General features: G+C 50.9%; 1 protein-coding gene across 1 annotated transcript in view; it reads left to right on the top strand.

Annotated features, from left to right (window-relative positions):
- Window positions 1-1,725: 1,725 nt before the first annotated feature.
- Window positions 1,726-25,121, top strand: part of INPP5D (inositol polyphosphate-5-phosphatase, 145kDa) — a 117,346-nt gene continuing 93,950 nt past the window's right edge. The window contains exons 1-2 of the mRNA XM_008581964.1: window positions 1,726-1,859; window positions 14,385-14,448. Coding sequence (XP_008580186.1) covers window positions 1,726-1,859; window positions 14,385-14,448 — 198 coding nt within the window. The remainder of the gene's footprint in view (window positions 1,860-14,384; window positions 14,449-25,121) is intronic.

The following is a 25,121-nucleotide window of genomic DNA, read 5'->3' as shown; positions in this document are numbered from 1 at the left end:
CAGAAGGGTGCAAGTGTGTGCAAGGATGAGCAGGGACTTCTTAAGGAGAGAGCCATGAGGCAAGTGGAGGCACCCTGGGGAACGAGCACCTCTGCTGCAGCGGCTGCAGAGTCGTGGCCTCAGGACCAAGCTTGCTTTGGGAAGGCCAGTGTGGAGGCCAGCTCTTGTCACCACTGTGTCCCCACACTTAGCTCACGGGGTCCTTGAATGAGTTCACCTGCTGTGGGTGCCACTGCAGGTGGGAGGTGCTGGGGGCTCCTGTTCTGAAACCACCACCAGCACAGCTCACATGCAGCCCCTGCACACACATGAGCTCCTTTAGTAGCCGTGTCCCTCAAGCTCCAGAAGAGGAAAGCGAGGCTGAGAGAGATAAGAAACGTGACCAAGCTCCTCCAGCTCGAATGTGGAGGAGCTGCTTGCCTCGGGCTCGTGGAGTGGGGTCTGTTGTTGTGTCCTGGGGGGTAAAGCCTGGGTGAGGGACTGGGGAACCACCACTTGTGCATGTGGTCAACACTTGCCTTTCACCCTTGGGCTTGACCCAAGGACTGAGGGCACCCAGCTCTGGATCCAAGGGACAGGTGTCCATTTTAGAACCCTCGGAAATCTGCTGGTCCTGGAGGGCGGCACCATAGAGGCAGCCCCCCTTTGAGCGCTGGGCAAATGTGGCCATTCCCAGCCGCAAAGGGGGTGCAGTCCAGCTGGCCACCTCCGACTCTGCTGAGATGAGGATGTGTGGGTCTCCTCCCTGAGCTTCTTTCCTGAGCATCCTGGAGACACTCAGGTGGGAATCTAGCCAGCATTTGCACTGTAACAGCCCCTGTCCCCAGTGTGTGTCTGCAAGCCAGGCTGCAGGGATCAGAGCAGTGCCGCCCATGGGAATGGTCATCGCCAGGTTCCTTCACACCCACCTGCCCCTGGGAATGAGTGTATCGGTGTCATAGAGCCACCTCCTGGGCCCTTGGAGTCCTCAGGTCGTGGTGGTAGGGAAGGTTTTCCCAGCGCCCAGGCTGTACAACGTCTGTGAGTCACCAGTGGGGAGGGTCAAGGTTTGACTCTCCCCTCCCACTCAATTTTGCTCTCTCCTGGGACAGGCCTTAGCCCCAACTGAGAAGCTCTGTCTGGTGGGTGTGTTGGCGGGGGTGGCGGGGAGGAGTGGGGATTGAAAAGCCCTGGGATAGAGCAGGAGGCTGGGGGGCCTGTCCAGGGCATGGCCATCCCACGTGGCCATCAGTACGGGCCTCAGAACAGCCATTCCTTTGGCCCGTCCACGCCTGCTAGGCCCAGCTTCTTCAGAAGCTAGCCACGATCTCCTGATGCCAAAGTTGCTGATAATTCCACCAGGCAGGACTTCACTTCACTCATGAGGCTTCTGGAGGCTGAGAACCAACTCAAGGAAAGACAAGGGCCCAAGAGGGACAGGGAGAGGGCGGCCGACAGTGGATGGGCGGGGAGGGGAGGTGGATGACAGAGACCTCTCTCTCTCCCTCTCTCTCTCTCTCTCTCTCTCGCTTGGTTTCTGTAATGAGGAAGTTCTCTGCAGCTCAGTTTCCTTTCCCTCGCTGAGTGCCTGAAACAGGAAGTCAGTCAGTTAAGCTGGTGGCAGCAGCCGAGGCGACCCAAGAGAGGACAGACGGCAGGTCGCAGCACAGGGGCCTCAGCTCCCCTCGGTTGGTGTGTTGGTCCTGGGGTTGGCCGCCGGCCGGCCCGAGGAGGCCCACACCCACCATGGTCCCCTGCTGGAACCACGGCAACATCACCCGCTCCAAAGCCGAGGAGCTGCTCTCCAGGACGGGCAAGGACGGGAGCTTCCTCGTGCGCGCCAGCGAGTCCATCTCCCGGGCGTACGCGCTGTGCGTGCTGTGAGTACCCTGCAACCCGGGGGCCCTCCGCGCCCTGGCACCGGTAGGGGGGAGGGCGACTCCCAAGAGGGGCTTAGTGAGGGCCAGCCCTGGGATGGGTATTCTTAGGTCATGGGATGGAGAGACATGACTTGCTTGGCCCCCCACTGCCTTGTGTTGGTCCAGCTGAAGCCCACCTTGGACCTTGGAGTTTGGGGAGCCAGTCTTATGGCAGGTTTGCAGCGCTGGAACTCTCAGAGCCACTCTGGGGCCTGATCCCACGCCCCAGCTGCCCATGAGCTGTGGTGCTGGGGGCTCCCGGGGCACCAGGGGCCAGAAGAAGTGGGTCCGGGCTCTGTGAGCCAGGAGGAAGCTCTGGGCTCCCTGGTGGTGGGTGTGTTAGAAAGCACCTCGCCCGGCTCAGGTGCTGGTCAGAGATGCCCAGCTCAGAAAACCTACGAGGGAATTTTGGTCTCTAGAAGAAGCCATTGTTGGGGAGCCAAGAATATAGGCTGAGTTTAATCAAGAAAGGACATTCAGTTCACCCAGAAGTTGCATTCTGGGCCCTGGGAGCAGAGGAAATCACCACCACTGCCAGCGAGCAGCCTCTCCCTGCGTGCCCGGCTTCTCTCTCCTCAGCACCCAGCTGTGTCCCACCCAGGTGGGTCTCTCTGCCACCATCAGTTGCCCCTGTTGCCTGGCTTGGGGATATATTGCTGAATGTGTCAGTTGTCCTAACAAGGGAGGAACCAGCCATTTGCTGAAGGTTCCTTTTAAAAACCCCCTTCTTGTCCGATGTCGGAAGGAGGCCCTCACCCCTGCAGCCCTGTGGTCTGACCATTTCCCTGCTCGGGCCTTGAGCAGTCCCAGGCGCAGTTGGGGAAAGGCGTGTCCATCTGCACATCTCAGGTGGCTCCCTGGGCTGGCAGCAAGTTCTCTGAGCAGCCAGGGCCCTGCCCTTCTCCTGGCAGGACGGGGGTGAGTGTCTAAGCACAGACCTGTTTTGAGCACTGACTTGAGCAGAGACCGGCTGTGCCGAGCATTTGTTAGCCCAGTTCACCCTCACGACAACCTGAAGTGCGGGTCCTATTGACACCCCCACTTTGCAGACAAGGAAGCTGAGGCTTGGACAGGTCAAGTGAGTGATGACGGTCAAAGCCAAGGGCATTTGCCCCCAGAGGCTGTCCCTGAGGACCGTGCTGCCCACCCCCCTCCTGCCACCAGGCAAGCTGGGTGTGCATATAGACTGGGGGTCGGGGAGGAAAGAGAAGCTGGGTGTTTGGGGTCAGCTCGGGCATTAGAAACTGGCCTGGGCTCACCGCTGGCCGACGTCCTGCGCAGGCTGGGTCAGTGGTCCTCCTCCAAAGGCCAGCTTCCTGCGCCCGTCACCCTAATGCATCGGGGAAGGGACACAGGCTGCCTGGTCTTCCTCTCAGGCACTGCCCCCGTGGAGACCCACTGCTGTCAGGGCCTTAGAAGGGGCAGGGAGATTCTCTTCAGCATCTGTCAAGCCTGATCTAACTCCACTCGGCCCACATGGGTTTCTCTCCTGCCCCAGCAGGACCTTGGCCGAGGGCAGAGTCTATCAGGTGTGGGCTGTGTGCTGAGTCTGGCGCTGAGAGCTTCCGAGGCTCCATCTCCTCAACCCTCACCACAGCCCTTTGACCAGGGGACCTGTGGTTGTGCTCGGGTTACAGGTGTGAGATGTGGGTCTCTTGGACCCCAAACCATGAGCATCTGAAGTTCTAGGATTATGGCAAGCAGAGCCAGAGCAGGAGAAGCCTTGGAGACCCTCTAGGCCAGCAGCCCCGGCTTTGCTGGTGGGCAGACAGAGCTCAGAGGGGCCACCACAGCTGTGAGGCTGGATGATGGTAAAACTGGGATCCAGGCCTGGGTTCCTTCCTCCCTGTCTCGTCCCCCACCCCTGTCCGCACTGAGCTACTCTCAGAGCCATGTTGGTTGTGCAGAGGATTTACCTTAGGGAGATGCCCGTGGTGCCCACAGCTGTCCCCTGCTCTCTTATCCCAGGCCTGGACTTCCCATCCACCTCCTACCTCCGAGGCCCCTTAGCTCCAAACATCAGGAGCCCCACCCCTCGGCCAGACCCTCACCCCCAGCTCAGGGCTCCCCTTTCTCCTCTGTGCTGTGGGGGAAGCGACACTTCCTGCAGCACCAGGTGCCATCACAAGCTGTGGGATACCACGGAACAGCAAGCTTTCCAAACAACTGGGAAACCTCACATGGCTGATAACCCTTGATTTTGCCAATTAAGGAGATTTAGAAACTAATAACTAAGTGAATGACAACTAACTGTCATCTTCCAACACCTCATTTTATGAAAGAAAGCATCCTTTAACACAAAAGGGCAGGAAGGACATACTTGCTCAAAAAAATCCATCCTTTAAAGCAAAGAGTGTAACTCTCTGGAAAACAAACTCCATCATCCCTGGTTTTCTCCGTCCCCTGTGTCCCCAACCATCTCGGTCCATGGCCTCGTGTTTGGGAGCCCTGAGGGAGAAGACAAAGGCAGGCATGTATGGGGCAGAGGTGATGAGAGGCCAGCTGGGCTGTCCTCGGTGTCAGGAGTGACAGGCTTTGTCCTTCAGCTGTCTCCCTGGAAGCCAGCTGAGTCTTGGGGAACCAGGTAGTGCAGCTGTGGAGTCAGGGCCTTTTAATGACCCTGCTTTAAAAGTGAGCCAGGACTGCAGAAGGAAACTGCAAAGACTCACCTGCTTATTCTAGAAATGTCCACAAAGAAAAGGACTGTACCCCTCCTCTGCCAGGGTGCCCATACCTCATACTGCCTGGGCGTCAGCTTCCCTTCCAGGTCCCTTCTGGTGAGAGGGGACATTGACCAGGGACTTCCACCTGCTGGCTTGGGCAGGTGTCTTTGGAGCTCCAGGAACTGAGTGCAGCCTGGTCAGGGAGGGGCCTTCATACTCAGAAAAGAGGACAGGATTTGACTATTTAAATGGGACTGGGGAGCAGGGGGTGCAGGGACACCAAAAGACAAGGCCACAATGCAGCACCTCCCATGTGACTTAGGAGTGCACATTCGCTCCGCACCCAGCAGGTGAACCCTTCATTTCCTCAAGAGAGGTCAGCCTGTCACCTGCGCTGGGCAGGAAAGCTTTGATCTCTTTTCAGGGGGGCCTGGAGCTCCATTGAGGCACAGAGAGCCGTAGTGGGAAGACCTCAGCTGATGACAATATGGTCTGAGTCCAGCTCTGCCGTCTTGTGGCAAAGGGCTTGAGAACATGAGAGACGGTGGGCTCTTCTGGGAAAGGCCTATGTCATCCTCACCTGGCCCCCACTCAAGTCCCCCCAGCAGAGTTGGCTCAGCTCCAGGGAGTCTGTGGGGCACCTTGAGGGGTTGTCCAGCCCATCACGATGGGGGACTTTAAGAGCTCTTCGAGTGTGTGCCGTCCTGTCCGGCCCCACTGGGGCCAGTGCACCTGTCAGGTGCTTTATGCCACACAGAAGAGACACCCCTGGAGGTGGTGCCAGTCAGTACAAGGGTCCGTGGGCCAGCCGGGTCAGCCGGGCCAGCCGCCCTTTGCCAGAGCCACACGGGCAGAAGTAGACAGTGGCCCAGTGGCATCAGGGACACTACCTGTCCTCTCTGTAAGAGTGGCCTGGGCCTCAGGGCGAGGCCACTCATGACTGGGTCAGTAGGCTGCCATCCAGCAAGGAGCTGCCTGGCTGGGCAGCATTCCCACCAAACCACTCTGGACAGAGTTGGCTTCCTTCACAGGGGAGGGGGCAGGCATGTGGCTGCCTTGGCTGAGAAACCAACGCCTGGTCCTGCAGCTGCAGCGAGCAGCAGTTTGGGGTTCCCTCAGCACATGGCCTCCCACAGGCTGCCCAGGCACAATGACAGGGGCTGGGGCAGCCTCCTTCCCAGGGACAGTATGCCAGACAGCCAGAAAGATGGAAAAGCACAGGGACATTTATTTGCCAAAACTCCCCTCAGAGAAGTCACTCTGCTTGTTCGGAAGAAATAGTGCAACATGGCACTTGGGGCAGGCAGAGCAGGTCCTAAACCTTGCTCTACCAATAAAAGGTGGTTCCTAACCTGCTCTGCCTAGTAACAGCAGGAGACTTATAAAGAGCTTCCTATGTGCCAGGTACTATTCTAGGCTCTTTACACCTACTGCGCACAGTGACCTTCAGAGGAAGGTCGGATGGGGAAACCGAGAAACTTTACAGATGGGGGAAACTGAGGCACAGGGAGGTTATGGAGCATGCTGCTTTTACAAGAATAGCAAACAGCAGGGCCAGGACTTACATGCATGCTTTCTTGGGAGGGAAGAAAGAGAGAGGAGCCAGCAGGGCAGGGTGTGTGTGGGGCGGGGGGCAAAGGCCTGGAGAGAGGCCCCTGGTGATGGAGCCACAGAGAAGGGGCTTGGGAGGGCAGAACCGTCCACAGAGGTGTAAGCCATTTACAGTGATGTGAGCGGGGATGCGCTCATCTCCCTTCCTCCAATCCCCTTTCAACGTAGCAGTCAAGTTCACACGGCTCTTTAGTTATTTTTGTGCAAGTGCAATGAGGCACAGTTTCTCATATCTGGTATCAACAGTAAGTGGGAAAAATGCTGCACAGACAGTAGCAGAGCTGGAGGCCCACAGGCCCCTATTATCTGGTTTACAAAAGAAAACAGACCAATGGGCTTTGTCTGAGATAACTCTCCTGGGTTTTCTTTCTGTGTGCAAGACCAGGAGAGAGTGATGTGCCCATGAAAGCCTGTGCATTTAACTCATTAAGTGTATCTTCTGTGTGAAGTGACTTAGAACAACCGTGCTAAAACTGACTCTCTCCAGGTTTCCTAGGCCCATGCCTCACAGCCCAGAGCAATGCTGCCAGATCCAGGGTAAGCTCCGGCTTTGGTGTGTTTCGATGCCTGCCTACCTGATAGGTTAAATTCACCTGTGCACAGACAGCAGCACTTCTGCTTTGGATGGTCCCATCTCCCTGGGGCACGAACTGTGATGAGATGTGGCCTCCTGCCCGGGCCCTTTTCCCTGCCACACTCTCCCTAATTCATGCTAAGTTGTGAAGTCCTTAGGAGCAAGTCTCTGTAGTTGGCTAGACCTGATGTTCTAGCATTCGTAAGACGCTAGCCTTCCTGTGCCAACCCAGCACCCTCACTGGTGAAATGAGGAGGATGACCGCTCATTGGTTTAGGTATTTTTTTAAATTTGAGGTATAATTCACACACTGTAAAATCATCTTTCTTATAGTGCACAGTTTAGTGGTTTTTAGTACATTCACGATGTTCTGCAACCAACACCACTAATTCCAGAACATTCTCAATACCTCATAAAGAAACTGTACCCATTAGCAATCGCTCCCTATTTCCTCTTCCCCTCCCCACCAGCAACAACTGTTCTACTTTCTGTCTCTAAGGACTTGCTTGTTCTGAGCATTATATATATATGGAATTATATAATATGTGGCTTTTGGTGTCTGGATTTTTTCACTTAGCATAATGCTTTCACAGGTCATCACGCAGTAGCATGAATCGTTCCTTTTTGTGGCTATGTATGGACACATAATGTGTGTGGATATACAACATTTTGCTTATCCATTTGTCAGTCGATGGACATTTGCGTTGTTTCCACTTTTTGGCCATTATAAAAAATGCTGCTGTGAACATCATGCACAACTTCTTGTGTGGACACACGTTTTCAACAGTCTTGGTTATATACCTAGGAATGGAATTGCTGGGTCAAATGGTAATTTTATGTTTAACATTTGAGAAACTGCTGCGCTATTTTTCTGGGCTGATGCACCATGTTGCACGCTCACCAGCAGTGTAAGAGGGTTCCAGTTTTTCCACATCCTCCCCAACTCTTGTTGTTACCTATCTTTTTGATTCTAGCCATCCTACTGGGTGAAGTGACATCGTATTGTGGTTTAAATTTACATTTCCCTAATGACTTCTGATGTTGAACATCTTTTCACATGCTTATTGGCCATCTGTATATCTTATTTGGAGAAATATCTATTCAGATCCTTTGCACATTTAAAAAATTGGGTTATTTGCCTTTCCGTGGTTGCCATTGGGTTATTGAGAGGGTGAGATGGGAGGATGTGGGCAGCGTGTACAGCCCAAGGCTGGGCACATGGTATGCACCCAGGGAATGCTCTACATATATAAAAATAATGCCGGCTATTATTTTTTATGAGCTAAAAAGTGAGTAGTGATATCTCAGGAGCAGGGAAGTATAGGGCCCATCTGTGAAGAAAATTCCACAACAGAAGGAGAAAGGAGAACAGTGGCAGGGTGTCACTTCTGGAACTTCCTGGAGGCCTCTGGGAGACACTGAGCTGTCATGTGGGGCCTCCTCAGAGGAAGTTCTCAAAGAGATTGAGGCAGGAAGGGGACCTGAATGACGCACAAGTGGCCCTAAGCTGCTGGGCCAGGGCTGAGCGCCTTGGAGCCTGAGGAGGAGAGGTGTAGGCATGGACGCAAGAGAGAACCAAATGAAACCATGTAGAACGAACATGCAGTCAAGAAGAAACGCAGGCCATCTGAAGACCACAGAATTCTAGTTCCAGTTTAGGAGGGACATGCTGAGGGGACTGAGGAAGCTGGAAAGAGATGGGGCTCAGGGTTGACAGCTGCAGCAGCCTCTGCCCTGTGGGAGGAGAGGGTTAACCTCATTAACCTGGCAAGAACGAGCTTGTGACACATGGGGGACCAACTTCTGTCTCTCCCCTGCTCAGTTCACACTCCCTGGGTCGCCATAAATTAGAAAAACATCCTAGGAACAAGTACCAGGACCCAAACAGTGGGGCCCAATGACTTCCTGTAAATAACACCATACAGAGGTGGTCCCCAAAAGGTCAGCGGGTGCATCGCCTTCACATGGCAGCCAGGAGCCTGCTCTCCAGAGAAGAGAGGTGTGCTGGGTGGGGCGGCCACCAGCGCAGTGCAGGAAGAAATAGATCTTCTGATTGACAGTGCGGCGTTCTTTCTTTTAAAAAATGGTACTAAGTATAAAGCCCAAAGAGTACAGAGTATAAAGCAGACAAACAAGCACCCAATCACTGAGAAACTAATAGAAACATTGTTAATGTATTGGTGTAGCCTGTCATTCTCTCTCTCTCTCTCCATACTATATAATCTCTAGTTTATGTGTATGTGTTTATGAGCTTTCTAGTATTTTCCCATTTAATTAGAATGCCACTGGGCCTTGGTTTTCAGATGAGAAGATACCTATGTGGTAGTGGTGTTGGGTGGATTAAAGGCAGAACGTGTATCAGAAACAAGTGGAGCAGGTGGTTATGAATTTTTTGTTGTTTTGTTCTTGTTTTACATTGAACCCTTTAATCTCAATGGACTTAATTTAATGAAAGGTATAAGATATAGCCTTATCTGTATTTTTCTCAAGTAACCATCTTTCCCAAAACCTCTTACTGAATAATTTATTCCTTTTCCCTTTGTGATTCCTCTTTTATCATCTACCGAGTCTTATATATTTCTTTCTTGCTTGTTTACCTAGTTGCATGCACGTCTGCTTTTCCAATAGCATACCAAATGCATTACCACAATTTTATAAAATATTTTATTTTAAGATTTTCGTACCTATACTTGTCAAGTATTCTTTCAGGTGAACCAGATAGTAATCTTAGGGCTGGTTGGTTAGCTCAGTTGGTTAAAGCATGGTGTTATAACACCAAGGTCAAGGGTTTAGATCCCTAGGCCAGCCAGCCACCAAAAGAAAAAAAAAGAGAGAGAGATAATAATCTTGCCCAGTTGGAAAAAACTATTAGGTCCTTTATTGGAATTGCATGAAATCCACAATATAACTTGTGAAAATTGACATTTTCATAATATTCAGTCTTTTTCACAATAAATATGGCTGTCTGTCTTATTTCAAATTTTGTAAGTTTCTTCATATAGATCCTGCATATTTCTCATTATGGTTACTACTGATGATTTTAAATTTGGAGATACTTTTTTCTTTTTAGTTGTAACATGATTGTCATTTCTGTGGGGTACAGAGTTGATTATCATTACCTGTGTACAATATGTGATGCTCAAATCAGGATAATGAGTGCTTTCAACATTATACAGTGCAATCGTTTTTCATTTACCAATTCCCCCCTTCCTTGTCACTGTTTTGAATGATATCTTTTCCCCTACGGTTACCATTTCATATTGCTCTTCTTAGATTTTCTTGATGGACAGATCATCTACAAATTATGATCATTTTTTTGTCTACTTTCCAAATACTTACAATTCTTATTCAGATTTCATAACCCATTGCATTGGGGGTCTCATACCTACATCTTTGCTTCCTCTCTTCTGGAGGTGCCCAAGCTAGCAAGAAATGACCTCCTTTAATTCATCAATTTTAGTGTTCTCTCTGGCTGGGGTTCTCAAGGTTTGGGATGGTAAATGGTGAACACCCTTGCTTCCCGGGGCTGATGTACGTTTTCTCTTATTTCTATTTGGTCCAAGTGGTTTTTTCGAATGTAGAGTTTCCAGCCTCTGTTCTCCCCTCATCTTATCCAGAAGGCTGCCATGCTTAACCTAGAAAGAGAGAAAATACATACGAAGAACGTTAGAAATTAGGAGTGATATGCAGCAGGAGTTACAAACGGATCTGAAAACAATTACAGGAGCATAGTAAGCAGATCAGCAGAGCAAGACAGAAACACTGATGAGCTTCTCGAATTCCAGAGTCTGATTTCTCTGTCTCTCTCTGCGGGACTCACCGTGGGAAAGGCCTGGTCGTCAGTGTTTAGTCACATGGAAATAGTACTCTTGATCTGAAAGGGTCCATTGGCTTATCCTCTCACATTAGAGTAAAACTTCTTGTACAACCTCAGGGTGGACTCGGGAGCACCCTTCCCCCAGGAGGCACCTTCCTGCCTCTTTTCCTCCATGCCCAGCACAGGGCAGGCACCTGTCATCACCCAGCGCCTGTCGGGGTCACATGGGAAATTTGCTCTAAGCCCCCTTCATTTGAGAATGGAACGATCTCATTTGGTAGCAGAAGGAAGTACTGTTGGGCCTAGTGCTACCCCAAACTGGATCTCTAATGGGGAATATTCCAGAGGCGATTATCCTGAAATGAGACCCAGTCACAAGAGGAGTCTCAGTTGAGAGCCAGTGTTAGCACTGCAAATTATTACCAAATCACCACAATGAGCTGGGAAGGGACTGGGTGGGACCCATTGCCCCCAAAGAACAATGAACACATTGTCCGGATTATGTTCTAGTGCAGTGGTTATTAAACACTGTTTGGTTGTGGAATCTTTGCTTTAAACATTTTGCATGTAAGATTTTTGTGTGTGTGTGTGTTTATATATGTTGTATGTGTACACATACATGTGCAAGTGCATGTGTGTGTGCTCCTGTATTTTTGTGTCTACACGTGTGCATTGTGCGTACATGTATATGTTATGTGCAAACACATGTATGCATTGTGCGTTGTGTGTGTGCACGTGTATGTGTGTGCATGTAGGACCAGAAAGAAGTGCAGCTGGTGGGTTGGGGAGGCCAAGCGGCTGGCCTCTTTCACCTCCCCGCAGAGCCCCTGCCATCCCACGGTGTGCAGTTTGGAACTGCTGTTCTCCAGTGGGTTGTGTGCGTCAGGGGTGATGGTGGTGGTGATGCTGTGTGTTTGTTTTCCCCTGAAGATCTAAACTGAGTCAGCCCCAGGGACAGCATCCAGCCTATGCATGGGCAATGACAGGTCATTAATATCTGCTGAGATGTTACCTTCGAAGGGAAATGTATCTTCCCCTCCCATTGTACTAGCTTTTGAATGTTGATCTGTTTTAGAAATATGGAGCTGTTTCTTTGTTTCGATGTTTCTAGAACATTGAAAAAGCCATAAAGTCTTGCCACTTGGTTAAACTACAGGGGCCTTCCTGTTCTGTGTGGCTGCCTCCGTCTTTCTTAGTGACTCTGTGTTTTTTCTTTCTGTCAACAAGCTGATGTTCTGGGCCTGCTGGAGCTCCTCCATAAATTAGCTGCCCTCAGCCAAATGAGAGACCGTTCTCACCCTCACCTCATTTGCATATCTGCAAGAGGAAGTGTCCCGAGAACAGAGCATTGAAAGATAAGAGCTTAGCAGGGTGAGCTGCCCTTGGCATTTGTCTGGCAGGCTCTACAAAGGGGCTGGAGGCTGGGAGTGATGGGGTGACAGTTGAGGCAGGTTGTGGGTGGTTCTCTGTGTCCCAGGGACATGTCTGGGAGGTGAGATGACACTCGACTAGAGATTCATCCTTGCTATTTCTGATACAAGATGATTGTGGTATCCATTGAGGCTCTGGAGATAGGACAGGGAGTGGGAAGGTGGGAAGTAAAGCGATAGAAGGAAGAAAGGAAAAGAGCCTCTCCTGCATGAAATGATGAGACGTGTGGAAGTGAAATTACCCAAAACCTTACCCCAAATTTTCTTTAAGCATTCATTGATTCAAAAGCCATAAAATAAAAGTTTGTAAAACTGGCCTTATAAAATTGTAAAGCTTCTTACATAGCTAAAAAGAAAACAACGATAAACGCTGTTAAAAGCAAGTAACTCCAAATTATATTGTAGCATGTGTCAAAGTCTTACATGTAAAAAAATGAAAGATGTTACAAAAGAACAGAGGAGCCAAAGACATGAAAGGGATTCACAGGAAAATGAAATACAAGTAACGAAACGTGAGAACATGTTGAACTTTTCTCAGAAAGAGAGGTAAATTAAAGCAAAGTATCATTTTTCTTTTACCTCTCAGATTTGCAAACATTAAAAAGTCTGATAATGGCTAGTTGGCAGGGTGTGGGGCACGGACACTTGCATACCCGGTTAGGAGGAGAAAATGGCCCGGGCTCCTTGGGAGGTGGTAGGTAGTCTCTATCAAACCACGAAACGCCTGTGTCTTTTAGCCCAGCTGTCTCTTTCTAGCGATTTATCCAGAGTCACTAACAAATGTCAGCAGACATAGGGTTCAGCGTGTGCCAGGCCCTGTTCTAAGGCTTTTCATACATAAACTCACTTCATCTACACAGCAGGTAGAGGTTGTGTTATTATTATCCCCATTTTACTGATGGGAAAACAAAAACTACAATTCATCCATGTATGTAAAGAGGCAGGAACAGAGATGTTCACAGCAGCATTGTTTATAACAGCAAAAAGCTGAAAATAACCGTGCATCATCAAGGCCTGATCAAACACAGTGGAGCGTGGTGGGAATGGCAGAGACCAGCTCTCAGTTGACTTGGGAAGACCTCTAAGATACATAGTGGGTACATATGTATATATTTATTTTGGGTGAAAAAAAATTTCAGAACAAGGTATATAATATGATATTTGCATTTCAAAATTTTGAAAGACGTGCATAGATAAGCTTGTGTGCATGTTTAAAAGTTCTGGAATGATTTACAAATAGGAGTAGAAAATCTAAGAAGTGGGGCTCACAGGAGGGGGGAAGGAGATGTTTTTCATTTTATATCTTTCTGCATGGCTTTAATTTTTTTCAACTGGTGTATAATTTTTCAAGTCAAGTTAAACAATAACACATCTAAGTGCTTTGTGGAGCGCCTGGCCCATGGGAGGAGTGAGCGAAGCTTCTCCAGTGAAGCTTGCTTGATGGCCCAGCTGGCCCTGAACCCCTGGGGGTTCTGCAGGCGTGGGTGAGTCTTCAAGGTTCTTAAGAATCCCAGGTGGAGGAAATGGGGGAGATCAGGGTGGGCGAGAGAAAACAGCAGCAGCTTTCAGTAAGAGTATAAGATTCAAATAGCGTTTCCCCAAACTCCCTAGCCTGTGGGACCAGGCTCGGCGGGACCCACCTCTCCCAGGGTGCTCAGACTTGACAACTCCCCCTTTCTCTCAGAGGTTTTAGGAAAGTAAAAAGTAGCCACCCCTCCTCCTCACAGTGAGGATCCCTGAGCCAAAGGAAGGCAGAACTTCTAGAAAGAAGAGAATCTGGGGTTCCTACCACTTCTTCATTAGAAACAACTCCAAGGCTCATTCACCCACTGTTGGGGCAAATCCAGGTCTCTGAAGGTTGGTGGCCGACCTCTGGTGGAACAGGCCCATGGGGCAAAGTGTCCAAGGGGTGGACTCTTTGTGGGGGGTGGCAGGGAGTGCAGCAAGGACGAGGCACCCATGAGCCTTGCCATGACCCCGCCCTGCTCAGCCCCACGAGAGCTCTATTCCTTCCTCAAACGCACCCACCTGCTCCATTCTCTTGACCAACATGACAGCCAAGAGGGTGAGGAAGCCCTTCCAGATGGTGGACGCCCTAGATCAGACACCATAACTGTCAAGCACCGATGTTAATCAGGTGTCCACGCCCAGATGTCCCCACCCGCATTTTCCTAGCGCTCTTTGAGTGCTGGGGGGAGGGTAGGCAAGAAGCATTGCTCTCCACAGGCCTGCTGGTCGCCAGGGCTCATCGCCTACTCAGAGAACCAGCTCCGAAATCTAGAGGCTTTGTGCCCAGATTCCTTGAGCTGTGTTGGGGACTCTTGTCTTTTCAGTTATGAGAAAAATGGATTTTCCTGCATAGGTTCTAATGAAGTCTTTGATCTATTTCAGGTATCGGAATTGCGTTTACACTTACAGAATTCTGCCCAATGAAGATGATAAATTCACTGTTCAGGTAGGTCCTTTATAAACCCAGAAATTGGAACTTGACTTGGGCCTATCCTAGCAGAGAAAGTGAGAAAGAGGAAGAAGAAAGCTCCTGCCCCAGGTAGCTGAGGCATGAAGGCCTGGCTGAGCCTGTCTTTCTCCCAAAAGTCCACGGGGTGGCTTAGTGGGTTATCTGTGATCCTCTGAAGTGACCCTGTGCCATGACATGAGGAGTTGGCATCAGAGGTGATCTGTGTCACTGGCTGTGGTGAAGGGGATGAGGAGGCTGCGGCTTGGTCACTGACTTTCTTCCGATCCCTCGAATGAATGACAGGAAGTCGTCCAGGAGGGAGAGCAGAGGGTGAACTTGCAGGAGAGCAGAGCGAATTATCTGAGGGGCTAGAAGATGGCCCAGAGGATTAGCACAGAACGCTTCATCTCAATTCGTAGAGCTCTGTTCTGTCCAAAGCTGTTGTTCGCAGCACCTGATTTCACCACGTGAAATCTAAACATGCAAAACTTGCAGTTAAATTTTAAAAAGAAAAATCAGCTCAAACAATCCATGCCTGGGAAGACCACCCTCAGCACGGTTTGGTGAGAGATGCTCAGCCCTCAGGGACCATGCATGGTAAGAGGCGCAGCAACAAGAAAGGGTACCCGTGTCCTGAACAGAGCAGCCGGGCTAGACAAGGGTTTGGACGCCATTCATGGAGGAGCAGTGACAGGTCTATGGGGTTTAGTTGAAAAGAAAGTGGAAGTGGGAGGGGAGAGGAAGGGCCTGATCACTGGCTTGCAAAACTTGAAAGAAATGATTCATTTTGTGCAGAACTTGGATGCAGTAGTTGACACAGAGCTGGACTCAAGGGCAGGACAACAGGCAGTTCCCTGGGGCAAAAACCACAGGAAAAATGTCAAGGGGGAGAGGCTGTGTTGAGCAGAATGCCTCTCAGGGAGACTATTTATGGGGATCAAAGGAATCACCTCAAGGAGCCACTTGGTTCAGAGAGTGAGACCCTTGAACCAGCCCAGGTGGTCCTGGAGCTGCGTTGGTGGGAGGCTGGGTGTGTCTGCTGCAGGGCTTCTGTGGAAGATGCGTGCATGGGCTCAAGCAGAAAGCCCACCCCGCCCGAGGGAGGGCAGGCTTCTCTGTCCTTCCCACCTGCGCTTCCATACCAGGATCTAAAGAGTATCCACTGGAAGGTTTGTAGCTGGTCTGGGATGGCCACATGTCTTGGCCTGGTCCTTGGTAGATGTCACCAGGAGCAGGTGTTGGCACACCTGGCATAAGACCATATTTTCAAGGACTTGGCAGCTATTTGTCATGGGAATGTTTGTCTCTGACGTGGACTCCTTGCCTGTTGGGGACATGGCCAGCCAGAGGGAGGCCTGCATGGGACAGGTGTCTGGCCTTCATGGCCTCTACAATTTTTTTCCAAGTCTAGGACTGTGTGAGGTTTCCTGGATGGGCTGGCATCCTCGATAGGGAGTTTGCTGAGAGGAGCCTAAACTCTCTTAAGTTAAAAGTTGGCCGATGCTTTTGATCTTTTTTCCCCTTGTGGTTTCTTTTATTCCTTCAAAGTGAAGAAAACTTTAAGTATGACTGGAAAAGACACGACTTTGTGGCTTCTTGTGCAGAGCCAGTACCACGGCTTGTAAATGTGTAAACTGTGCCTGGAGTCTGTTCCCCTCGCATCTCCTTGCTTGCGCTGCTGTGGCCTCCTGTGACCCCATGAATTGCTGCCCGCCCCGCAGCAGCTTCGAAATCTGGGGTCACCTTGGCCTTTGGGGGTGGCATGGAGCAGAGGCTGGCTCTGGCTGACTCATGGAAGGGCGGACAGCCTTTTTGAGATATGCAGAAGCTCACTGGGCCAGAAGCAGCAGAGCTGGGCCCTGCACCGTGAGTTCAGCTGCTCTCCTGGCCTGCTCTTCCCCTGCCAGCAGGCTCACTTCTCAGTTCCCAGTCTCCAGGGGAATCTGACTCGGCCCTCAACAGCTTTCTCTGCATGGGCCACTCAGGGGCCACCAGTCTGTGTATGACTTGACTGTCTTGCAGCAGGTGCCTGCCCACCACTGGGAGATGGGGGCAGAGTGTGGCTACCTAAGGCCCACCCCCAACCAGGGCAAGGGGCAGGCAATGTTCATAGAAGGGGTGGAGGCCTGCCGGACATATCTTCTCCCAACCCCAGCACAGGGCCTGCGACCTCTTTGGTAGCTGACAGCAGGTAACCAAGGTAGAGAGAGCTGTGGGCCTACGTAGTCTGAGGGAGTTTCCACCCTTAAGGATGCGCCCTCCTATAAAAAGTCACCTGCTAAAATAAATGAGAGTAGATGTCTACTGAGGAGCAAGTTAAAGCTCACGCCCGATTAAGCAAAGTCAGAGATCTTCTGAGGAAGCTTCGGCAGTTATCAATTGCTGCTTATTTTAACTCGAGTTCCTCTTTTCATGTTGAGACAAAACCTCACCCTCTTTTCTGAGCTTAGCCACAGTTTCTAAATAACTCATTCCTTATACCTGAGTCTGGTGCCACCCAAATATGAAGCTCCCCAAAATAAGAATGTGGCCTGAAACATTTCCAAGTATAGCACCAAAAGACTTTAATTGCTTTCTTATTTTAATTACCTTAGCTCTTCTTGCTGGGCCTCCCATCTCTGTCAAAACCAGAGAGCCACCCCATCTTGGTTCCTTGCAGAGCAACCTCATGAAGTCTGTCCACACGTCATGGCCACGAGAGTCCCATGTTGGAGAGAATCTCTGTCAAAACCAGAGAGCCACCCCATCTTGGTTCCTTGCAGAGCAACCTCATGAAGTCCGTCCACACGTCATGGCCACGAGAGTCCCATGTTGGAGAGGAGTGACCCTGACACTCGGGGACTTTTTTCTCTTGCTGCACCTTTCGCAGACTTACATAAAATCAGGGATGGGAGGGAAGGATGCACACTAACTTCATCCAGTTCCCTGCTTTAAATATGAATGTTGCTAAGACCCACAGAAGTTGAAGCTCTTGCGCAGGTCTGCAGACCTCCCCAGCCAAGCCTTCTTCCTTCTACCCCAGAACGTGTTTCCAGAGACCTGGCTGGGTGTTGGAATCCCCAGGGAAGGGTGGGCCTGGGACTCTGCCTGGGGGAATGGGGAGAGGCAGGCAGTGTGGCCTTTCGCAGACTTACATAAAATCAGGGATGGGAGGGAAGGATGCACACTAACTTCATCCAGCTCCCTGCTTTAAATATGAATGTTGCTAAGACCCACAGAAGTTGAAGCTCCTGCGCAGGTCTGCAGACCTCCCCAGCCAAGCCTTCTTCCTTCTACTCCAGAACGTGTTTCCAGAGACCTGGCTGGGTGTTGGAATCCCCAGGGAAGGGTGGGCCTGGGACTCTGCCTGGGGGGATGGGGAGAGGCAGGCAGTGTGACCTCTCAAGGAGCTTGGGTCTTGTCCTTCGCACAGTCGTAGGTGATACCTGATCATAAATGGCATTTGGCCCTCGTGGTCAGTCAGTGAGGTGCCCGGCACTAAAGCAGACTCCTCCGTTCCCAGCCGGGAGCTGGGTTCAAGTCCAGATTTCACCAGCCATGTAGCCCCGGGCAAGGACTGCCAAGGAGCTCCGCTGGAAAGTGGGGATCACACACATGCCTCCCGGCGCAAAGAGGCAGCAGAGAAGGGGGTGGACAGGGAAGGGAGCCGGGAGGTGTGCTGGAAGATTCTAGGCAGTGCCCTGGGGTGGTGGGGAAGGGGGGCACATTTTGTGGAGATCAGCCTCCCCCAGCTCTGCTTCTCGGGCTGTGGACCGCTGTGTCTTCGGTGACCCTCGTAGCATGTGAAATTAGGCAGTTGTTCAATAGCTGGTGTGACCTTCACACCCTGAGAACCTTCTGGACTGGAGCCTGCTCGCTGGTCCTCGAGGGTGGGCGGGCTCGGAGCGAGTTTCCCACACCAAGAGCGCGGGTTTCTCACCCAGCCCAGACGCCTCTCCGGCCGTGGACTGGAGCCTGCTCGCTGGTCCTCGAGGGTGGGCGGGCTCGGAGCGAGTTTCCCACACCGAGAGCGCGGGTTTCTCACCCAGCCCAGACGCCTCTCCGGCCACAGAAAGGGAAGCGGCTGTCCCCTAAGGGAAGCGACTGTCCCCTAAGGGAAGTGACTGTCCCCTAAGGGAAGCAAGCGGAGCCGTCTTGAGCTGCTGACGCCAGAATGAGCTGTGAGGTGCTGCTGCATTTGGAAATGACCCTCCTCCCTGGGACAGTGAGGAAGAGTTTGTGGCACTGCCACCGTCCTGACGGGCCAGCTCCGGTGCCACCGAAGGGGGGACACAGGGCTCACGGGCAGCCTTCCGACGTGACACGTGAATGGCCGCCCCAAACCCGGTGCCACAACTGAAGCAGACGGGCCCTCGGCTCCGTCCTACAGTCCTTAGCCTTTCTCGCTCTCTGACATCCTTCCTGCCAAGACGATCAAGCAGAAAATACAAAACACTCATAATCCCCTGTCACGTCTGTGAACTTCCTGCCTGTTCTTGAGGATACTGATTGTTTAAGTCAAGATGGGAGCACGACGAGATGAAGAGAGAGCTAGACGATGCCTGCCTTGTAGGCTCTTTGGTTATTCTTTCCTGATTTGCAAGAAAAAGCCAGTGGCTCGAGCCATTTGAGTGAGTTCTAATGATGAGAGACTCATGACTCCAGTTCCTGGTCCCCGACGGTGGCTGGCACGTCGCTCTGGTCAGCGCAGCCTTTGGAGAGGGAAAACAAAACAACTTTCTAACAGCTCTTCCGTCACCAGTGTCCGGGAGGGTAAACGGCTGAGCCATTGTTATTAAGCTCAGGAAGCGGGTGGCAGCTGTTATTGTTCTGAGTGGTCACCGAGTGAAGTAAAGATTCTGTCTGAGCCGCCGGGCGAAGGATGTGGCTCTAACACACACTTCCTGAAGTTGTGCAACGAGAGGGAGCAGAAAAGGCTCTGGCGACAGAAGCCAGCAGGGCCCCAGGCCACCTTGCTGGGGTCCCCAGACCTCCTTGCTGGGGGTCTCTGGCCACACCAGGACACCGGGCCCCGTGGGGGTCCACAGTGGTTGAAGGGTCCCTTTATGCTGTGACTGCTATGTTCTAGAAGGCTGCCTTCTGGTTTTTGAATTTAATTTTATTTTTTGTCTACTGCGCAGCAGGGACAGGTCTATTTCCCCAGTCTCTGAATATCTCAAAGCATCTTGCAGTTGCCTGCATATTCAAAAGGGAATTTGATGGATGTAAAATCCCTGGAACCAAGTGTCCCCTCAACAATCTATGGAGGTGGTGTTCCGTCAGGAATTTAGGATTGCAAATAGTCCCAAGTACATAATCCAAGGCCAAAGTTGCACTGGTTCCAGTGGCGAGAACCAGTTCCTTCTCTGTCTCTTCCCACTTTGGAGCTGGCGGGAATTCCTTTCTCCCTTGTCATTTCCCATTCACTGGTAGTGCCAGGGATGTGTTCAGCTTGTCCACTTTGCTAATTTGGGTCTTTCCTTGACTCAAAAGACTTTTCTTCTGCGTGGTCTTTGTGTAAGTTTTTATTCCAGCTCTTCTGGTTTCTTTCTCAGAACCCACCAAGAAAGCCAAGTCCCCCTCATTTTCTAGACTTCTGGGGCACGTGTGTCCTCACGACCAAGCAAACCCTCTCCTCCCCCGTGTGGCTGCAGGATGTCTAAACTTTTCCCAAGTGTTTCAGAGGATTCTGGAAACAGTCTCCATGCTATTTGTCTTTTCTACCTCTAAATGACTGTCTTTATTTTCTCCATATCCCCTGGACCATCTTGTCCCTGCTTCTGCATGTTCCAGAGCCTTCTGGTTCACCTTGCCCCAGATCGTGAGCCTGTTTCCTCTCTTTGTTGCCCAAAGCAGCACAGGGCTGGCACCAGCTTGTAACTTGTAGTAGATGGGTTTATACCAGAAAATAAGATATAATTGTAACCCATGAAACATGAAGGGAAGTGTTCTGTGGGGCTTCTAGTAAATGTCTGTCTGTCTTAGAAACAAACACAAGAAATTGCCCCCTTTCTACCTTTGGTAGCTGTCATAGGATGTGATGGCTGGGGCTGCTGCTGCCATTTTGCACCCATGAGGAAACATGGCTGGAGAATGAGGCAGCCTACAGATGGCAGGGCAGAAAGATGAAACGAACCTGGGTCCTCAGTGATGCCATTGAATTAGCTGAACGGAATTAACCAGCCCGGGAGCCTCCCTTCCTCTAGACTTCCTGTTTTGTGAGATAAGTAATTCCTTCTTTGTTGAAGTAGTTGAGTTAGGTTTTCTGTTACTTGCAACTAAAAGTATCCTAACACACACAGGTTTGGGCTATCCTAGCAGAATTCCAAAGCAGAAAATTTAAAAATGAATATTAAGTTTCATTGCACCGAAAGCACACAGGCCATGAGCAGGCACTAGTAGTACCTGACTCTCCCTCTTTAGCCACGGCCTGTGCCACATTGCCGGGACTCACTCCTGCCCCATCCCAGACATTCCTAATGATTTGTTTTCATGTCAAACATCCTTGGGCTCAATATCCCTTTCTGCAGCTCTAGCCAAAAAAGCACAAAAACCAAACAATACTTCAGCAATCTCCGTGACTTGGGAAGGCATCTTGATTACTTGCTTATTGCACAATGGTTTAATTTTCATCTCACGTCACCTTTCAGGACTAAGTTCTGGGTTTAACCTTCACATATGCAAGAGGCCACTTAAAGTTTTACCAAACGGAAGGGGGTCTTTCCCCTAAGAAAAGACCTCATCTTTCTGCAAGGCCTCACTCGACCACTCTGTCAAAATACCACACCACCCTCCACCTGTCGCTCTTTAACCCCTTACCCTCCTTTATTTTCTTTGTGGCACTTGATTGATTGATTGATTGGTTGTATATCCTAGAACTGTTGCCAGCATGTGGTGGGTGCTCCATAAATATTTACTAAATGGATGAATTCTGCTGCCACCCAGAATTAATAGAAAGAGCCACAGGTTTTACTTAAAATTACCATGTGTTTTGCCCTCACTGCAGTTCAATCGGGCCTCCACAGTGTCCACTGCGTCTGTCGACTTATCACACCCGTTTCTCACGCCTTGGTCAATCTCCTCTGCAGTCCGGGAAGGTTCTCCTTCCTGCAGGTTCAATTTTGCTGTAACTCCTCCAGTGTGGGTTTCAGTTTCAGCATTGAGTTTTTCACATTGGCTCAGCCTCCCTTGCCCAAGTGATCCCCCTGCTTAACCGGTCCTGTCATCTGTTCATCTTTCTCCTTGTCTGCTTGTGGGTTGTCACTGGTGGGTGAGAAAGGCCTCTTGACATCCATGTGGGGTTGCTGGATGCTTCCCAGGAGGTCTCCCCAGATCCTGCAGCTGTGTTTTCCCCGTTCTCCTTGTCTGCTTGTGGGTTGTCACTGGTGGGTGAGAAAGGCCTCTTGACATCCATGTGAGGTTGCTGGATGCTTCCCAGGAGGTCTCCCCAGATCCTGCAGCTGTGTTTTCCCCGGGTCTTTGGGGCTGTGTCCTAGTTGCCTCGGGTAAGCTGGTTATTCTCTCCAGCCTCTGTTTCCTTGTCAGAAATAGTGATAACAGCAGTTCTTGTCTCCTGTGGAGGTTTTGAGGACTACAGGAGATCGTATAGGTAAAGCACACAGCTCAGGGCAGGACACGTGACTCAGTGAATGACTATTGTAAAACAACAAGCAGGCGAGGAGAGAAGTGCAGAGACCAGTCAGCTAACCACCACCAAGGTAGTTACCCAGGCAGAAGTCCAGTCCTGTGACAGGCCAAGGGTTGGGGACACCGGGGTCTGGGAGGGAGAAAGCGTTGAGACTCGGGGACACAAAAGGCTCAGGAGTCCTAGGTCTGGCAGCAGGACCGTCCAGGTGGACTTGGAGAGGAGGCCGAGTGGCCAGGAACCTGAGTGGTCCTGGATCCTGGCCCAGGAGCAGAAGAAGGGAAGACAACCTCTCGATCCCTGTGATCCCTGTGATCTCGTGTCGGGACCCTCTGAGACCTGGGATTGTCCTGTGCTTTGAACAACTGGGGAAGACAGAGGCAGGGCTAAGGGCTAGGGCTGGAGGCTGGGGTCCCCCTGGGCAGCAGTGAGAGGAGGACAGCCCCGTAACTGCCACTTGCAGCCTTGCTCATCTCCTCTTTCACATCGCTCCCATTTATTGAGCTGTGGTTTATCATTATTATTACTACTCCCGGGAATAATTCAAGGAAACAAGGCTCAGCTGGAATAACACTGTTTGCTGGGTTCATAAAACCAGTAAGTGACAGAATAGAGATGTGATTTGACCCGCCGTACCAGGGCTCACAGAGCCAGGGCACCCTCGGCTTCCTTGGCTGGGCTCTCAGCTGTCGAGGTGGCCCTCAGCCTGGGGTCCCGGGCTGCAAGGTGAGCGTCACACGGAGCCTGACGCTGCTGCCACCTTTGGGCCACTGGCCTTTGTTTCCCCAGCCACCAAAGCTATGGGACCAGTGAGGGTTCTGCAGTATTTGAGCCATTCTCCTTGAAATGAGGCCCCAAACAATCTTACTTTAAAGCTGAGTCCAGTTAGTGTTACAGCCGTGTGTGCTGCCTTGGCTGAGAGACGCCCCAAGCCCAGTTATGCACACGTTCATGAACAATCTTACTTTAAAGCTGAGTCCAGTTAGTGTTACAGCCGTGTGTGCTGCCTTGGCTGACAGACGCCCCAAGCCCAGTTATGCACACGTTCATGCATTCATTCATTCATTCATTCATTCAGCAAATGTTAGTTGGGAACTGGGGGTACCACAGTCAATCTCATAGACACAGTCCCTCTTTCATGGGATGTTCAGTCTGGAGACCAATGACAAGCAGTTTTCAAGATGACCCCCTGAACCCTGATTTATGTATCTTGAAGTAGAGAAGTAGAGATGTCTCAGGAAAATCCTATGGTGAAAGGAGCTCTCCTGAAATGACAGGAAATGAATGGCCCAATTAATCCCTCCAAAACATAATCTTGGAAGGCCATTCCCTCTTCTACACTGCCCAGACCGTCCCCCTCTTCCTGCAACCATGATCTCACCATGTGGGGGGCAGTTGGACCTGTGTCTGTCTGTCCTTCTCCCCCGGAGAGCAATGGGTGCCTTGAGAACTGGGGCAGCGGGGGAGGGGGGAGGTCTTGTTTGCTCCATGTCTGCACCAGAGCCTGGCACAGGACAGGGATTCACGGCCATTAATTGAATGGAAGGCCCCATTGACTGGCTTTGAAGTCAACCTTAACACCCCTGTTTCTGGCAGAGGTATACTTCATTTTGAGCAACGCTAGGGTAGAAAAATCCAAATTTCTCCCCCAATATTGGACTAATTAGTAGGTGATCAGTTAGTGATTTGTACAAAGGGATTTGCCATGAGGGAGTACTGAGTTCCCAAATTCCCTTCATTTTGGCTCTCCCTGACTGTCCACATTAAGAAATCCTGGGATGCTGATGCCATCAGTGACCACCCCTGTCTTCACCATATTTATGCTCCCTCATGACTGGCAGGAAAGGTTCTGAAATCGTGCATGGAAAAATGTTGATATAGTTTGGATACATTTGTCACGCGCTCATGTTGAAATCTAATCCCCAATGCGGCAGTGTTGGGAAGTGTTTGGGTCATGGGGGTTGGATCCCTCATGAAGAGATTAATGCCCTCCTGGGGGCAGGGAGTGAGCTCTTGCTCTATTAGTTCCCACAAGAGCTGGTTGTTAAAAGGAGCCCCACAAGGCCTTTCTCCCTCTCTTGCCCTGCCCTGTGCCTAGGACTGTCCCCCCAGGTCACCATGTGGCTGACTGCCCCAACATCACTCTTGGGGGGCGCTTTCCCAGATCTCCCCATCTAAATCATGCCCTGCCCCAACAGTCATTCTCCATTAGCCTCCTATTTTATATTTCTTAATAACCCTTATTGGTATCTGCAATGGTATTTGTTTTCTATTGCTGCTGTAAAAAATTTCCCCGAACTTAGTGGTTTAAAAAAACACAAATTCACTGTCTTGTAGTTCTGGAGGCCAGAAGTGCAAAATGTCTCTCACTGAGCTAAAATCAAGACGTTGGCAGGGCTGTGCTCTTTCTGGAGGCTCCAGGGATGAATCCTTTTTCTTGCCTTTTCCAGTTTCTAGGGGCTACCTTCATTCCTTGGCATGTGGGCTCTTCCTCCATCTCCAAAGCCAGCAATGGCTGGTCAGGGATTTCTCATGATGCCATTTCTAAGGTCTTACTCTCTGCCCCCCTTTCCCTTATGAGGACCCTTGTGAATAATTGGGACCACCTGAGTAATTCAGACTCATCTCCCCATCTCAGGGTCAGTGCATTAGTAACCTTACTTCCCCCACGCCATGTAACATAACATACCCACAGGGTCTGGGGGCTACGACATGAACGTCTTGTGGGTGGGGTGGGGAGGCATTATCCCGCCACGACAACTGGCTTCAATATTTATTGACTCGGGGACGGCCTGGTGGCGCACTCGGTAGAGTGCAGCGCTCCCGCCGAGAGTTCGGATCCCATATAGAGACCGGTCCGCTCACTGGTTGAGTGCGGTGTGGGCGCGACACCAAGGGTTGCGATCCTGTTACCGGTCACGAAAAAGGACAAAAAAGGAAAATATATATATATATTTATTGACTCTTTCATTATCCGTCTCCATGGAAGACCCATGAGAGCCAAGACCTTGTCTCTCTCACTCACCACTGAATCTGCAGCACCTAG

This window comes from Galeopterus variegatus, unplaced genomic scaffold, assembly GCF_000696425.1.
Source record: "Galeopterus variegatus unplaced genomic scaffold, G_variegatus-3.0.2 Scaffold2495, whole genome shotgun sequence".
In the NCBI taxonomy this organism is placed as follows: domain Eukaryota; kingdom Metazoa; phylum Chordata; class Mammalia; order Dermoptera; family Cynocephalidae; genus Galeopterus; species Galeopterus variegatus.
This window is presented reverse-complemented; position numbering and strand designations above follow the sequence as displayed.